We start from the raw sequence: 17,083 nt of genomic DNA on the forward strand, positions 1-17,083 counted from the left end.
CAATTTCATAGTTTCAGGATGAATGAAGATGCTTTAGACATTATTTATCACATTGAGATCACCAAAGCCCATAAAGAAGGGGAAAGAGTATATTCCTTTTCCTTTTTTTATTTTTTATTTTTTTGGTACCAGGGATTGAACCCAGGGGTGCTTTACCACTGAGTCACATCCCCAGCCCTTTTTGTATTTTATTTTGAGAGAGGGTCTCACTGAATTGCTTAGGGCCAGTGCTAAATTGCTGAGACCGGCTTTGACTAAGTCCCATTGAGTTACTTGGATTATAGGCATGTGTCACCACACCCAGCTTATCCCTTTCCTTTTAAACATATGTATGACTTCCCCAGAAATGTCCATCAGACTTGACTCCCTCTCAAGTTATGTTAGCCAGATTTATAGTATTTCATTTCTTTACTTATCTAAGTGAAGGAAATTATTATGTTTAGTCTGTCTCATTAGTTCTCAGTGGGGGCTGGGGTGGAAATGTATACAGGATTAGGAAATACAATATAATGACATGATATGAAATGATATGATATGATATAATATAGGGGAGGGACACTACTGGTCTACCAGGATGATCCATGTCTCACACTATGTAAGACAACATACAAATTTCTAAATGGTAGGGAAATTAACTTTGCTTTTGATTGTTTTAGGTAAACACTATATCATGAAAAGTAAATTAGTCTCAACAAAAATTTAATAAGAATCTGTATTGCTTTCTGAAACAGTTCCCTCTTCCTTGGAATTTAAAATAAATATTTTTTTGTATTTTTTAGTACAATTTAAGTTTTGACTAATTCAAAACAAGCTTATGTATAAATATTTGTACAAATAGTATTCTGTTCATCTTCAGGGATGTGGTCAAAATTCAGAAAGCCAGCACTCACTGAAGCACTTCAAGAATTTCAGAGCAGAGTCCCATTGTATTATAATTAGTCTGAGCACATGGATTATATGGTAAGTTAAATTTTGTTAGCGCTTCTGTAAACAAACTAACAAACAAAAAAACACAAAAAAAGATCTTTTTCTTTGAACTTTATAAGGTAAAATAAAGATGTTATACCCATGTATGCTTTTTAAACCTGAACACAATCTCTAGAATTTTTTGTTTTTTGGGAGCAGGGCTAGGAGTTGAACCCAGGGCCTTGCTCATGCTAGGCAAGGGCTCTACCACTGAGCTACCTTACCCCCGCCCTTTTTTTTTTTTTTTTAAAGAGCATGAACTTTTTTTTTTAATGGACCTTTATTTTATTTATTTATTTTTTATGTGGTGCTGAGAATCAAACCCAGTGCCTCACACATGCTAGGCAAGTGCTCTACCACTGAGCCACGACCCCAGTCCTACCTCCCCCTTTTTAAAAATTTTATTTTGAGACAGAGTCTTGCTTGATTGCCCAGGCTGGCCTGGAACTCGAGATCCTCCTCTCTCAGCCTCTTGAGTAGGTGAGATTACAGGCATGTTCCACCATGCCTAGTTTATAGGATAATTTTAGAAAATCACTGTTACCCATGAACCTAAAAGTTAAGTGAGGGGAAAAAAAAAAATCTAGTTTTCCCCTACTTTTCTCTAACATTTCCTTTGTATGATAAAGGAAAATTCTGTCTGGTTGATTTTTCATCATCAACTTGTTACAGAATTCCGGAGTTTTAGTGAAGGAAGTTACTTCAAGCAGTCCAGGTGATTTGGTGAGTCTCTGTAGGGAAAGCCTGAGCATAAGTGATTTATAAAAACTTCTCAGGCGATTCTGCTACTTAACCCTGATAGACGACCTAATTCAGTTTCCTCATATCATGTGTAAAGAAACAGTATCGTTTACTTTTTTTATGCTTACAAAGTAAAAATGTAGGCACTTAAACAAGTCTCTTTATTCCCTAATGTGTTACCAGCATACTATACTGTTTTAGTGGTATAAGAAGATACGGCCTTGAAACATTTTCTCTATATTTTACAACAATAATCTTCTAACTGGAGTCTGTAGACTCAGGGTTCCTTGAATGAATTTTCTGGAGTTTTCAAGTTTTAAGACAAACATTTTAACTTATGTTTCTTTTTAGGATTCTAAAATTAATACAAGGATATTTTGGCTCATGGAATAGATCATCATCCTATAATTTAATACAGGGGTTTGGTGTTTGCTGCATTTATAAGTTTTTGTTGTTGTTGTTGTTGGTAGTTTGAGGAAAGAGCAGAGAGAACTTAGCATGTAAATGATGCAGTGAAGTCAAGGGACAAGGGGTTGATGTCATAGTATTGCTGCTAAATAAAGATTTTACTGTGGTTGTCTCACATTGTGAGATGCCTCTGAATCACCTGGAAGATTTGTTAAGACAGATTGCTGGATCTCAAGCCTAGAGATTGTGATTTCGTAGTTCTGGGGTGGGACCTGAGAGTTTGCATGCCCAGCAAATTCCTAAATGTTGCCAATGCTGCTGGTCTTGAAACCCCAGTTTGAGAACCACTGAAATTTTAAAAAAAGTTGCCAGGAGAATTGGTAGAATAGGCTCAAATTAATCTGCTGGAGAATCTCTGTTGTAAGTCTTTGATCTTATGATATGAATTTTGATTTTCAATTTTTAGCAAAAAAGACAGCATAATAAATTAGTGCTTTAATTTATTTGGTTTTGTAATTTCATTTTTATATTTATCCAGTTTGTTTTTATAGTTACAAAGAGTTATAAGGATGCTGAATTTATTCAGTTTTTTGAGTGTGTTACCTTTATAATGAAAATAACTAAACTCATATTTAGGAATCTGTAGAGTTGTTTCCTATGAAAAGAAGATATTCAAGTTTGTCAAATACAATTATAGGAATTTAAATGTGTATTTTAGTTTTTCTAATTCTTAAGCAATAAAAAACAATGATTTCAGTAGAATACTTCACTAGTTTGGATTAGAAGGAAAACCAACCTGAATTAGAGAAAAAATCTGAGCTGTATAAAAAGAAAAGGTAAATCACAGATTTGGTAATTTAATTATGGCTAACAAGGTTAAGGTTGCTAGACAGTGGATGTAATACTACTTTAAGCACAGTGGTTCTTATTTCACATCAGAATCACACAGGATGGTTTTGAAAAATCTGTAGGTGCCAGTGGACCTCTCTTAAGTAAGACCTATTGAATCAGGGTTCTGTATTTTTTTTTTGATTGGTGTCTCTGAAGCCTAAACAGAGGTAAAAAGCAGTACTTAAAGTTAACATATAAACATTTAGAGTACTCAAAATTTTGTTGAAGGAATATTTTCCTCGTACTGTTACATTACTGATTTGAATTCTCCTATCTCACTTTATCTGTAAAAAGAAAATATATGAAGATAAGCTATTTTAAAAAGTAATTCTTTTGTGATTTTATGAGGCATTAAGTCAGATAATGCATGCACATTTAGAATAGACCCTGTCATATAGTAGGTGCTCAATTTAAAATGTTTGGGTTATTTTTAATAGAAACTAGAATTAAATTATTCTGAACTCTCTTCTTTTCTCCAATTCACTGTATCATCTTGACTTTTTGGGGGGGGTACTGGCAATTCAACCCAGGGATGCTTTACCACTGAATCACAAGCCTAGCCGTTTTTATTTTTTACTTCAATATAGGGTCTTACCAAGTACTTAGAGGCCCACGAAGTTGCTAGGTTGCCCTTGAACTTGCAGTCCTCTTCCCTTAGCTTCCATAGTTGCCAGGATTCTGGGTGTGTGTCACCACACCCAGCCCATGTTGACTTTATTTATTTGCCTTTTTTTTAGTGCACGCTCAAAGTTAATATATTATATAACAAGTAAAACAAATTGCAATATCAGTGAAAATTTCTTTACCTTGGCAAATGAGCACATTTTATATTTTGTTATTTTTGACAGTAGTTAAATGAATAAATATTGGGTATATTATATAGCATAAGCTTTGCAACTATAATTCGATTTTTTAAATTCCTTCATGGTTTATTGGAAGATAATGTTTTTAGGAATGTTTGCTGTGATTTCTCTCTCTCTGTTTTAGTAGTAGAGTAGACACTCAGTAAAAACTGAATTTTGAATGCATTAAGTATAATGTTTGGTATAACCCATTATATTTATAAAACAGTTTCATACACATACTCTTATTTGATCATTGGATCCATGAAAATAAAGGAAACAGGTAAGGGTAATATAAAGAAGAAACATCTTAATGCCTTAGGCACTAATGAATAAACAATTGAGGAGAGTTTTCTGAAATGGAACGTGCTTTTAAAAATCTCTTCCCCAATTCCTTACCTTCAAGTAAGCCCCCAAACTTAAAAAGTTTTATCTTTCTCATATCTTTAAGTAGTGCCCCATAACTTGGTAATCAAGCTAGAAACCTAGTAATTATTTTGTCCTTTTCTTATTTTATTTTTTAACCTTTTAACAAAAGTAGACGAAAATGGTATCATGAATTCCTCTATACCTATTACCTGCCTTTAAATGTTTTCAATTCACAGCAAGTTTTATTTTATTTAGATCGGGATTTCTCAGTCTCAGTGCTATTGTCTTTTGGACTGATAATTCTTTGTTGTTCATTGTTGTGATCAATTCTTTGTTGTCCTATCCTCTACCTTATAGGATGTTTAGCAACATTTCTGTCTCCTACCTGCCCAGAGGCCAGTAGCAGCCTGGAGATAACCAAAAATCTCTCTAAACATTGGAAAATATTCCCTAGGGAGCAAAATTGGTCCAAGAATCACTAACACATCCTTGACTGCTTCTCCCTTCCTATGGTAGTTATTTTGATATTTTTTAAAGATGTTCATGGACCTTTATTTTATTCATTTATTTATATGTGGTGCTAAGAATCAAGCCCAGTGCCTCATACATGCTAGGCAAGTGCTCTACCACTGAACCACAACTCCAGCCAAGTTATTTTGATATTTAACCTCTTCCGCATCCTTTATGTCCAATTCATTACTGTTTCTGCCTCAAAATATACATAATGAAGTATGTCCATTTCTTTCCAGATTCATGTTACTATACTGATCTGTTGCTATTCTTAGTGCCCTCCAATTTAGTTTATCACATTAGTTGAATTGAAGTTTTAAAAATATAGTTCATAGTACTACTCTACTTAAAATATCCTCATAACATTTCATTACACAGAAGAAAAACTATCAGACTTACTTTTTTTCTTTTTTTGAGGTGCAGGGGATTGAACCCAAGGTCTCTTGAGCATGCGAAGCAAGTCCTCTATCACTGAGCCATACTCTGTTCCTGTAAAACTTTTATGTCAACTCTGAGGCTCTGTATGAACTGTCCTGTCACTAGACTTACCTAATAAAGCGCTTTCCCCTTTATATTCCCTCCCATGTAATTTAAAGACAAAAGTGATCAAATATCAACTGTGTTACCTATGTGCAAAATTATTAAAGGGTACTTTCATAATATTTGCTTAAATTTTATTATTTTTTCAGGTGTTATGAGTGTGATGAAAAATTATCAACGCATTGTAATAAGAAGGTTTTGGTTCAGATAGTTGATTTTCTCCAGAAACATGTTTCTAAAACACAAACAAGTAAGTTAAGCAATTCCTAAAGGAATGTGTATTAAAATATATTTCATACTTAATATAAAACGTCTATAATATTCATAAAGATATCTTAAGATTTCACTGTAAGGTCTCAGCCTATAATTTGAGTAAAGATGTTATGTCATATATTCTTAGGTGGCAAGCTCATAATATTACCTTTTTTTGTACAAGGGATTGAACTCAGGGCCTCATGCATGGTAAGCAAGCACTTTAGCATTGAGTTATATTCCTAGCTCTTATGTTATATTGTAAGTGTTTATAAAACCAATCTTAGAAGCTGAAGTATATAGTGATTAGGTCATGGGTTTTTAAATCAGATAGTCCCAAATTTTGGACTCCCCAACTTAATCTGTGGCTTCTACTCTTTAGTTTTCTTACTACAAGATTAGAATGATAATCCTGCCTTATGGGGTTGTTGTGAGCCTTAGAGATATTTGGTAAAGATATAGAAATAATGTATGTACAAACACTTGCATAGTCCTTAATTCATACTTATGAAATGATATCTTATTATTTGCTACATAATTGCAGTACAGTTTTGATACTAACCACCTGGAGGTAGGCCAGACTTTAGCTATGGGCTCATGTTGTCCATAATACTACCCTCACTTCAGACACTAGAAAGCTCAAGGGTTTCCAGGCCATTGCATTTCTAACTAGCTACAAATTTGGGGGTTTTGCACTATGTCTTCAGATTTAATAATTTGCTATAATAATTCAGATAGCTCAGAAAAGTGCTATACTATAATTGTAGTTTTATTATAGCAAAAAAATTCAGCCAAGAGAGACATAGGCCAAGGTTTGGGAGAGTCCCATATATGAAGCTTCTGAGTGAGGGTGCACACCCCCCCCAATATGCACACCGGCCCCAAACCCAGTTATGTAATAATATGCAGAATTTTGTTAACCAAGGAAGCTCACTGGAGTTTTGGTGTTGAGTTTCTGGGGTTTCATTATTTAGGCACAATCGAGTCACTGGCCTCTTGGATTTAATTCAGTCTCCAGTACCCCAACCAGCTAATCATGTTTTTTTTTTTTTTTTTTTTTTTCCTTCTGGCAGGCACAGGTCCCATCCCAGTCATTTCTTTAGCATAAACTATCTAGGTAATTCAGTGAGTCACTTTGTTAACATTAAACATTAACTGTAGTCCCAGGGTCTCACCCTGAATAACAAGCACCCCTTTCATTGTTGGAAATTCCAAAGATTTAAAGGGTACTTGCCAGGAAACTGGAACAAAGGCCTCCCAAATCCTTTACTATGAGACAGTAATGTATTAGCATATACTTTGTTAATTATATGTTACCTAACATAAAATTAACATATAAGTTCATATAAATTAAAAATGTTTAGGGAACCAGTTTTTCCATCTGAAAATAGTGCCTTCAACATGCCAGATATTATACTTACTTAGCATCTAGTAGTGAAAGAAAAATCGTCTTATCTTCCTGTCTTGGGGTTTAGAGTATAGTGAGGGAGGGAAAAAAAAAAAACAAATATATAACTTCTGGTAAGAGCTACAATGGAAGGATTTGCAGAGACGTGTAATAATCCATTAATCACAATGATCACGAGAGGCTAATGTGGCTGAAATGTAGTTTATTAGGAGAGAATGAGTTAATTATAGGTAGGTGATCTGGTCATGAAAGATACTGTAAGGGATTTCATGATAAAGAATATTTATTGAATTGAAAGTATAATGTAAGTTATTTAAGCGTTTTACTCCCCCTTCCGCGACTCAGCTACATTCAAAAAACCTGGGTGTAGTGGCAGATGCCTGTAATTCCACTGACTCAGGAGTCTGAGGCAGGAGGATCACAAGTTTAAGACTAGCCTTGAAGCCAGAATTGGGGACAGGCAGTTAGTGTAGAAGTAGGGGATCAGGTCAGATAGAGGAAATGGAGGCCATGAAAGCCATCTGCTTCTGGAAGTTGGAGATTGCCCCTGGAAGAATGGAATGTCAAGGATCTCCGGAGCCCATTGATTACCAAATTTACCTGCCCTTATCAAGGACTGCAGGGAAGGAGCTGCTAATTAATGCCCCCTAGGCCCTTGCCTGGCTTAATCACTTTGGCCCTCCCGGTGCCCCATCCGCTTCTCAAAAGATGTAGGGTGCGCTCACTTCTTGGGATTCTAGAACATCAGCCATGGCCCCCTTCTCCCCCTCGGGAGAAGCCTGAATTATTACTACTTTTAAATAAAACCTGCTTAATATGCTTGCCTTGGAGAGCTTCTCTAGTGTTCAAACTTCAACATTAGAGGGAACAGAACTCGTCACCGGTAAATGGGCGGTATCAGCCTCCGGAAACTTAGCAAGACTGTCTCAAAATAAAAAGGGGTAGGAGTGTAGCTCAGTGTTAGAGTGCCTCTGGGTTTAATCCTCCCCTTACCAAAATAATAAAGATAACTGATTACTGTATGGAGATAGACTGTAGGTAGTTGAGTGGGTCTGGGGTGGCATTTCAGGCAGCTTTTTCACTGCTGTAACTTAAAGACTGGACCAGAACAACTGTAGAGGAGGAAAAGTTTATTTAGGAGCTCACGGTCTTAGAGGCCTTAGTCCATAGAAGGCTGGCTCCATTCCTTGGGGCTCGAGGTAAGGCAGAACACCATGGCAGAAGAGTGTAGCAGAGGAAAGTAGCTCTCATGATGATCAGAAGCAGAGAGAGAGACTCCACTCTCCAGATACAAAATATGTATCGCATAGCTGTGCCCCTAATGAACCACTTCCTCCAGCCTTTCTGCCTCCAGTTACCACTCAGTTATTCCCACCATGGATTAATTCACTGATTAGGTTAAGGCTGTAACACAATCATTTCTCCTCCAAACCTTGCATTGTCTTACACACGAGCTCATATCCAAACCATAACAGGTGAGGAGATCATTAAGCATGTTAAAGGAGGCTATATAATAGGGCAAGTGAAAAACTAGTAGAAGCTGTGGTGGAAAGTGGTTGGGTTAGATGTAGTAGGTGAGGGAGAGTGGGAGGAATTAAGTCCAAACCTCAGGATTTTGATTGAGCAACTGGGTAAGTGGGAGTGAGTGAACATGATAAGCATGAGATGCCTTTGAAGCAGACTGAACTGAAACTGAAAAGTTATATAGAAATATGATTGCCAAATAGGAAAAATATGGTTGCCAGTTGTATCTCCTTTGTATCTCCAATAATATGATTTGTTTTGTTAGATTCGTATCCCGTAATGACACACTAATGGTGAAGAAATTGGGGGAGAAATTAGAAGAAGTAAACTCAGGCTCTTGGACAGCAAAATAAAATTTTTTTTACCACTTATTTGTTAACTTAATTCAACAAACTTTGTTGAATTCTTCCTTTGTCTCAGACATGCCAGTCATAAATACAGTTCTTCTCTAATAAAGGATCAGGAAAATGTGGTTAAAGACTTTTTATTTTTATTTTTTGTGGTACCAGTGATTGAACTCAGTGCCTCAATCATGCTAGGCAAACATTCTATCCCTGAGCTCCATCCCCAGCTCTTTTTGTTTTATTCTGAGTCAGGGTCTCACTAAGTTGCCCTGGCTGGTCTCCAATTTATGATCCTCTTGCTTCAGCCTCCCAAATCTTTGGGATTACAGGCATGTGCCACCCTCCCCACTGGTGATGAAGTTGATCTAATGCTGTCTCCTGAAAACTGCACATTACATTTGTTTTTTAGGAAGGCATGCAGCATATAATGCCGAGGGTGATGAAAGTACAATTGTAGAAATTATTTTCTCTGAATACTTGACCTTAGAGGTTCTCTGAGGTTAAAACAAAGCCAGTGTAATTTCCATTCAGTTTTACAGACTTATTGAATATTTATTACAGGAAGGATGCTAGGAAGGGAGTATGAATGGTATGATAGAAAAGGCATGGACTTTGAGTCAAGGGGTCTGACTTTTAAATTTAATTCTTAAAATCACTAGCTATGTGACTTTGGGCATATTGGTTCACTAAAGCCTCGTTTTTTTTCCTCGGCACTTTTCTGTTTTCCTGTAGTGCTTTAGGGAATAGAAGTTGATAGCTCCCTACCCTTAAGAGGCTTAAGATCTGAAAGAAAATGTAAGATAACAATGTAAGGAGAATGCAAGCAGAATAAGATTTCTATTTTAATTCATATTCAAAGCTCTTCAGATATTCAAAGATGCACATGATGTTCAGTTGAAAAGGAAAGGAATCATGAATGAGTTGACTTTCAAGCTGACCTTCAGAGGATGAATTTTGGGCAGAGGGAGAGAAGAAATCACTTTAGGTGGTGGGAAATACTAATGGAAGTCTTAATTGTGTTTGTGGAACTATGAGTACCACCTGGGAAATAGCGCTTGAGGTAGTTTGAGGGCATTCAGAGTTAAAGTAATAATTGGGAGTTCAGTTTTCAGAAGTTCTAGGGCAAAATGTCTTCACCTTTGTGGATCAAGCTACAGAATCTCTCAGGCAAGTTTGATTTAAATAAGATCTCTTGGTTGGCATTTTAGAAGTTTTGGGTTAGTAATCTGTATTTTTGGTATGAAACTTTAGTGTATTTTTGTAAATTACTTGAAAATCAAATATTAATGTTGCTATCTAGGCTTGTAAGAATACTGGATATGATTTTGCAGTTATTTTAAATGATAATTGTGAAGACTGTAGACACATCTTCACAATGCCTGGAAGAAAGCCTGTATCTGTACCTTACATACTTTTTTAAGTTATTCAGTGCCTACACTAATTCCATTTAGAATATATCTAATACAGTTTATCTACACACAGAATCTAGACTAATGCTCCATCCATCTCTAAAACAAGCAACTTATGGAATCATTAACTTTTGCTTTCAATACCACTTAAGGCTCTTAAAAAATTACTGAGGATTCAAAGAGTTTGTTATGTAGATTATATCTATCAGTTTATGTCAGAAGTTAAAACAGGTATTTTTTTTAACCATCAAATATTCAGATTTTTTTTTAATCAAACGAGTTTATGAATTGAAAGTTTATCAATAGAGAAATTTCTGTGCTTGTAAATCAAACTTGAATAGTCACTGAAAAATAATTCCATGCCTTGTTAATACAAACATATTTTGAGGAAAGAGATATTAAAAAAAAAACCAAATAGGCTTTTTCTTTCTGCATCTGGTTTATTTCACTTCACATATCTTCCTCAATTTCTAACCATTTTGCCACAAATGATAAGGATCTCTATTTTTATGGTGTCTAGTATTCCATTGTGTATATATGCCACATATTCTGTATCCATTCATCTGTCAATGGACACCTAGGTTGATTCTGTATCTTAGCTATTGGGAATAATGCTACAGTAAGTAAGGGATTGCAGGTTACCCATTTTTACAAATATCTTTAATGTCTACTTAGTAGAAAACAGCTAGATTCTCATATTTGTTTTTGATTCAGTCATTGTGAATCAAAAGTTTTAAGAAGCAAATAACATCTTAGATTTATTAAACAATAGTAAGTATTTTGACCGTAAGGACCCCTGAAAGGAGGAGAGTGTCTTCAGACACCTTTGAGAACTGCTGATGTAACATTTGTCTGTATTTTCTGTCTTCAGCATTATTTATCTGCTAAAGCTCTTCTTAAATTCTACTTGAGGACACTTTTCCCAATCCTTGCTTCTTTGTTGAGGAACTATATGTATGCAGCACACTTCAGAATCTAGTTAACACACTGTTTATGCTATTTAGCTTTCTTGTGCATATGTATTTTCTGTGCTTTCCTTAAGGATGAGTCTGGCTTATGTTTTTGTTTCTCAAGTGACTAGACAGTAAATACTTGTGGAATTAAACTAACTGGAATGTTAAACAGTTTTTACTGAGGGTAAAAACCGATATGTAAGCTTCTTACGTCCACCTCCAACCAAACCCTGAATATTAATGATCAAAATTATCTGATTTATTCAGTATTTTAATATATTTGAGTTTCTACCTTGTGCCAGATGCCACAGATGATGTTGGAGATGCAGCAGTGTATGAAACAAATCTACTTCCCACTTCCTGTCATTGCTAATCTTTCAATCTTGTGAGGGGTATAGACAAATGATGCTTAGTTATTGCTCGTTTAAATAATGCTGTGATGGAGTAAGTAGTGGGAGCTAATGAGAACATTTTGGAATCCTGTCTAACCTATACTAAAAAAAGTGAGAGCAATATTATTTAGAGGGATAACCACCTAAGCCAGAAGGTGAAGGATATCTAGAAATTACCTAGGCAAAAAGGGAAAAGGTATTTTTCAGGCAGAGGAAATAGCTCCTTGATGAAGGGACTCAACAGGTTCAGGGAATTCTATAGAGCTGGAAGGTTGTATTTTGTAGTGTTGTGAGGATGGTAAGAGGTGAGATTCAAAATGTAAGTAGGAACGGATGTTTAAGGACCTGGTCAGGTTAGAGTTTGCCTTGAGGACAGTGAGGAACCACTGTTAGATTTTAAGCAGAGAAACTGATGGTCAGTTTTATATTTAAACAGATCATTTGACTTACATAGACAGCTAGGAATGACTGCATTCCTGTCTGTCTACATATACCTGCCCATTATGTTAATGTTAATTTATCTCATGATTAAATAAATATTTCTAAGGTTAATAGTTAACTGGGAGTTAGGTTTTGAGAATAAAAAGGTAAGCTAATTAGTGTGCAGTTTTAGGGTAGGGGAATTGGGAAGCAAGTTTTTCCTTTTAAAAATTAAACTTCCTTTCAGCTGTAGAAATGGGCAAATTACATTAATACTACATGGCTGGTTTAGGTAATTGCATTAAGCAGATGAGATGAACCCCAGTGCAGGTTCCCAGAAGAATGCTTACAGCTGTGTAGATTTCACATCTGATGTTAGAATTTGCTTAAAAAAAAAAGATAAAACCTCCTTTCAGTCCCCCACCCCATATACATAATGAAAAGATCATGCATAACACAAGATTTAAAAGGTCATATGTTACACAGATTTAAAAAGAGCAAATAAAGCTCTTGTGAGAACAAACCAGAAACGTGTACCATTAAAAAGTAGACCCCGCCCCCCGCCAAAAAAAAAAAAAAAAAAAAAGAGCAAGGGACAGAGAATTTTTAGGGCAGTGAAACTACTCAGTATAATTCTATAAAGATAGATACATGTCTTTTTGCATTTGTCTAGAATCATAGAATGTACACCACCCAGAGTGAACTTAATGTAAGCTGTGAATTTTGGGTGATAATGATGTGTCAATGTAAGTTGATCATTTTTAACAAATGAACCATTCTGGTGTGGGATATTGATAATGGGGGAGGATGTGCATGTGTGGGGGACAGGGCATATTGGCTTAGTTTTGCTGTGAACCTAAAACTTGCTCAAAAATTTTTTTTGTTTTGTTTGTTTGTTTGTTTGTTTTTGCAGTGCTGGGGATTGAACCCAGGGCCTTGTGCTTGCAAGGCAAGCACTCTCCTCTACTCTTGCAAGGGCTGTATCCCCAGCCCTCAAAAAACATTTTTTAAAAAAGTGAGTCATGTTCTCTGAAAGGCTAAAGAGATGTGTTACTTCAGTAGTTTTGAAGACTGAAGTATTCTATTAATGCTTAGAATTCCAGGTGAAATAATATTATTGAATATTGGTTTGCTTTTTGTGAACTAGACACATGAATGATAATTCCACATTTTTTTCTAGACAGATACTTTTTTTTTTTTTGTACCAGGGATTGAACCCAGGGGCACATAACCACCATGCCACATCCCCAACCCTTTTTTGTATTTTATTTGGAGACAGAGTCTCGCTGAGTTGCTTAGGGACTCACTGATTTGCTGAGGCTGGCTTTGAACTCTCGATTCTCCTGCCTCAGCCTCCCGAGTTGCTGGGATTACAGGTATGCACCACCATGCCTGGCTTAAACTAGTAAATTTGACTCATATTTTAATACTGATGGGATACCATTTTTTAAAAAAAAGTACATTTTGTTCAGTTCATTTGTTAATGTTACTGGTGTGAAAAAGGCATGACTTATGTTGGTACTTTTGGTTTTATGAGATATAAGATTTCTGTATTTAAAAAAAAAGACAGTTAATGGTACAGTTGGGATTTGAAACTGTATCTGAGGATAAATAATACTGTGACCTTTTATAGTAACAGTTTTAATGTGATTTAATCCTTTTCCTTAAAAGGTAATTGTTGTGCTATGAAGTGATGGTTTTGTTAAGAAATTTGCATTTTTAAAAATGAGCTGGGTATGTGACTCAGTGTTAGAGTGTTTGTCTAGCATCTGTAAGGCCCTAGGATCAATCCCCAATAACACATGGTAAATAAATAAATCAATAAAAAATGTGCACTAAAGTTATTTCTGTGTGTACAAGGAACTGAGGCAAAAAGATAGTGTATATTCTAAAAAGCTTATTTTTATGTGAAGGAATTTAATTGCAAGATTCCTGATCCAAATCACATAACACAGAAGATTATTTGAGTGGCTGTTTTCTCAGTTCTCCCAAATATGACCCATAACTAGTATGCTTTCAGATACATGGGGAGGTTAATTGCTTACAGTAGGTTCCTAGGGCAGTAGGGCTTAATTCTTTTGAGGAATGGTTTGAATCAGGCTGCCATAAACTATAACCGATAAAACTTTAAATACAAACACCAAACGCATCAAGCAATTTATTACATCTTGCTTTTGTTTGAGAGTAATGGCCTTTTCTTTCATACTACCACTAGCCATTTCACCGGTGTCTTAACTGTTACACAATTACAAACCTTATCATTCTTTATTATAGCAGACAAGATCATAACAAATAGGAAATAATTGTTTGTGTATAAATTCTAAAGCCAGACTGCTTGGGTTTGAATTTTCAAACACTAACCAGCTGTATTCCTCTCTTTTATTATCCTTTCTAAAATTAGGATGGCTATCAGAGGTGGTAATTATCTTACACTTCTTACTCTAAATAAGTGAATGGCAAAATAAGTTTACTTCCCCCTTGCTAAAAGAAGAAAGGGAAGGAATGGATGTGCACTTCTGTTTTAAGGCAGTTCACAAATACTTACACCTTTTGAGAAAAGAGATCAATTTAATATTACTTGGCAACAAGCCCACTATTACTTTCAGTTTCTCCCATGCTAAAAAAAAGTGCATCTTTATGTACTTGCTCTTCCGTTTTGGAGGTTAAATTATAAAAAAAAAAGTTCTTGACCAAATTATAACACATTTTAGATTTCAGGTATTGTTATTAAACTGCTCTTCAGAAAGATTATGTGAAGGGTAATAATTGCTAAGAGTGCCCATTTTCCTATATTTAACTTTATCAGTTAGTTCAGTTTTATCATAATGAAGTTTTAATGTCATTGTTCCAAGGTCTGTCAGTCTTTCCTGTATATGATTTTTAGCTTTTAGGATCATGCTTTGAAAGTCTTTTTGCTCTCTAAGATTATAAATAATAATTACTTAAAATTTTCTGGTACCTTATTTTTATTTTGTTGTTATTTTTGATAGGGAGCTAACCCAGGGCCTCTCACGTGCTAGGCAAGTGCTTTGCCATTGAGATATACCCCCAGTCCAAAGATTTAAAAAAATATATATATATTTTTCAATATATATCATATATATGATATATATATATCAAATATATATATGATTTAATAACCTTAAACTTGTTTTCTAAAAAAGTTGTATGATCTTTATGTGTTTAAATCATTTTTATGGTAGAAAAATTTGAATTTTATGTAAGATTACCAGTTTTTTGTTTTGTTTTACTTTGCTGGTACTTCAGTCAGTTTTCTGTCTTGCAGGACCTGAGGTATGTACAAAACCTATTGGCCTAGTGAATTGAGCAGCCATTCTTTGACATTCAGATTATAGGCTTTAAGGTAAACTACAGAAATGTGAAAGAACTTGAAGAAATTTAGATAGCAGAGGGTGTACCTCAGTGAGAGAGCTTTTGCATAGGCTTTGGGTTCAATCCCAGCCACATCCCCCTGCTCCCATATACACACAAAATTAGCTAAAATGCCTGAAGTTTTCTCCCAGTGTACTTTGCCTTCTAGGTCTATATTATTCTATTATGAAAAGGAATAGCAGATGAAAGTGTCGGTAATATAGAAGTAATAAGGAAGGTTGAGTAGATGAAATCCTTTATAATAAAATAAACTTGAAATTCTGTGATTACTCTTTCTAATTATGGGCACCACTTTTTTGAATAGGTGATGATAAAATTTGAACAAACAAAATGAATGGTCACTAAAATTTTGTATAGCTTGTCTTTTTTGTTAGTGTTGTTACAGCTTTGTCCTTTTGATTATACCATACTTCAAAACATGTTGAAGTTTAATCCTAAGGTATTTGATTCTGTGTTTATAAAAGGAAGAGAAGAATTCTTAAAAGTGAATATGATCTGAAATGTTTGCACTGCCAGATGGAGAAAGTTTTTTTTTTTTTTTGCGGTACTGGGGATTGAACCCAGGGCCTTGTGCTTGCGAGGCAAACACTCTACCAACTGAGCTATATACCCAGCCCTGGAGAAAGTTTTGTTGTCTCTACAAATGAAATAAAGAATCATTCTTTTTAGAAATTATTAATTGCGTCTTATTAAAATACATATACCTGTGTACATATACCTGTATGTATGTCAAATATTTGAAAGTCTGATTCAGAACCCCTATTTTAAACTAGACTTAACTTATTTTAAACTAGACTTAACTCTGGGCAGTGTTTTAATGAAAATATATATAAATATGTATACTTAGTTTCTAAAAGTTTTGCTAAAATATTGTTATAAATTTAAGGCTTAACATCTCTGTTAGGTGTCTTTTCCTTATACTTCAGTCATAAACTATAAGCAATTAAATATAAATAATTATAGATAATGGTTCTTATAGTACTGAACACAATGGACATTGGCAAATCAGTTGAATTTAAATCGTTATTTAACTGTGCTATTTGGTAAAATTTAAAAACCATGCACTTTTACTTTATATAAAATACTTGTAAACAAGCATTTTACAAGTATTTTAGTATCTTAGAAAATGTTATTCTGTTTTCTGGTAAAAATTAACTGATCTGTTTAATATTCAAGTCTAATAACATTAATCTTAAATATTTTCTCATAGACTTAATGTAAAAGTCAACCAACAGACTCTTGCCACTTGTGTGAAGTGGCTATTTAACCATGAAATAAACTGTTTTTATTGCCATTGCCTGTGGATATGTTCTTTCTGGCAGTACTGTCCATATTTGGTGGCTGTGCATGGAGAGCCAGGTGGTGCTGAAAAGCATCGCACAGTGAAGCGTGGATATGTCTAGGTTTGACATTTGTCATCCCTTACTGCTGAAGGGAAGGGGAAAATCTGTTTTTCCATATGTTTATGCTCTTTTTTTGCCTGCAGTTTTGTCCAGATGGTCTTAATGAACATTGTTTACTTTGGTATGCTATCCCAGATGTTTTAAAAACTGACAAATAAATGTGGTACACAGATATATAAATTATATGCATATTATGGTTTTTCAGATATTGTTTTTGCAAGATTAAAATATAATTATTTCTGAGTATTTTTCCAAGTGAACAATGTGTATTATATATTTATATACAGTTACAATCTATGGTTTATTTCCCCAACCATT

The 17,083-nt window shown here is 34.8% G+C and overlaps 1 protein-coding gene and 1 non-coding gene across 10 annotated transcripts in view; one reads left to right on the forward strand and one right to left on the reverse strand.

Annotated features, from left to right (window-relative positions):
- The window catches only part of Usp45 (ubiquitin specific peptidase 45), an 81,404-nt gene that overhangs the window by 11,665 nt on the left and 52,656 nt on the right, over positions 1-17,083 (forward strand). For all 9 annotated transcript variants that reach the window (XM_047559396.1, XM_047559395.1, XM_047559401.1 and 6 more), the window contains 2 exons: positions 857-960; positions 5,417-5,517. In XM_047559396.1, the coding sequence (XP_047415352.1) occupies positions 857-960; positions 5,417-5,517 (205 nt within the window). The remainder of the gene's footprint in view (positions 1-856; positions 961-5,416; positions 5,518-17,083) is intronic.
- Trnaa-cgc (transfer RNA alanine (anticodon CGC)) lies at positions 15,902-15,975 on the reverse strand. Its single transcript has one exon. It is a non-coding gene; the product is annotated as a tRNA-Ala (tRNA).

This window comes from Sciurus carolinensis, chromosome 7 (assembly GCF_902686445.1).
Source record: "Sciurus carolinensis chromosome 7, mSciCar1.2, whole genome shotgun sequence".
In the NCBI taxonomy this organism is placed as follows: Eukaryota; Metazoa; Chordata; class Mammalia; order Rodentia; family Sciuridae; genus Sciurus; species Sciurus carolinensis.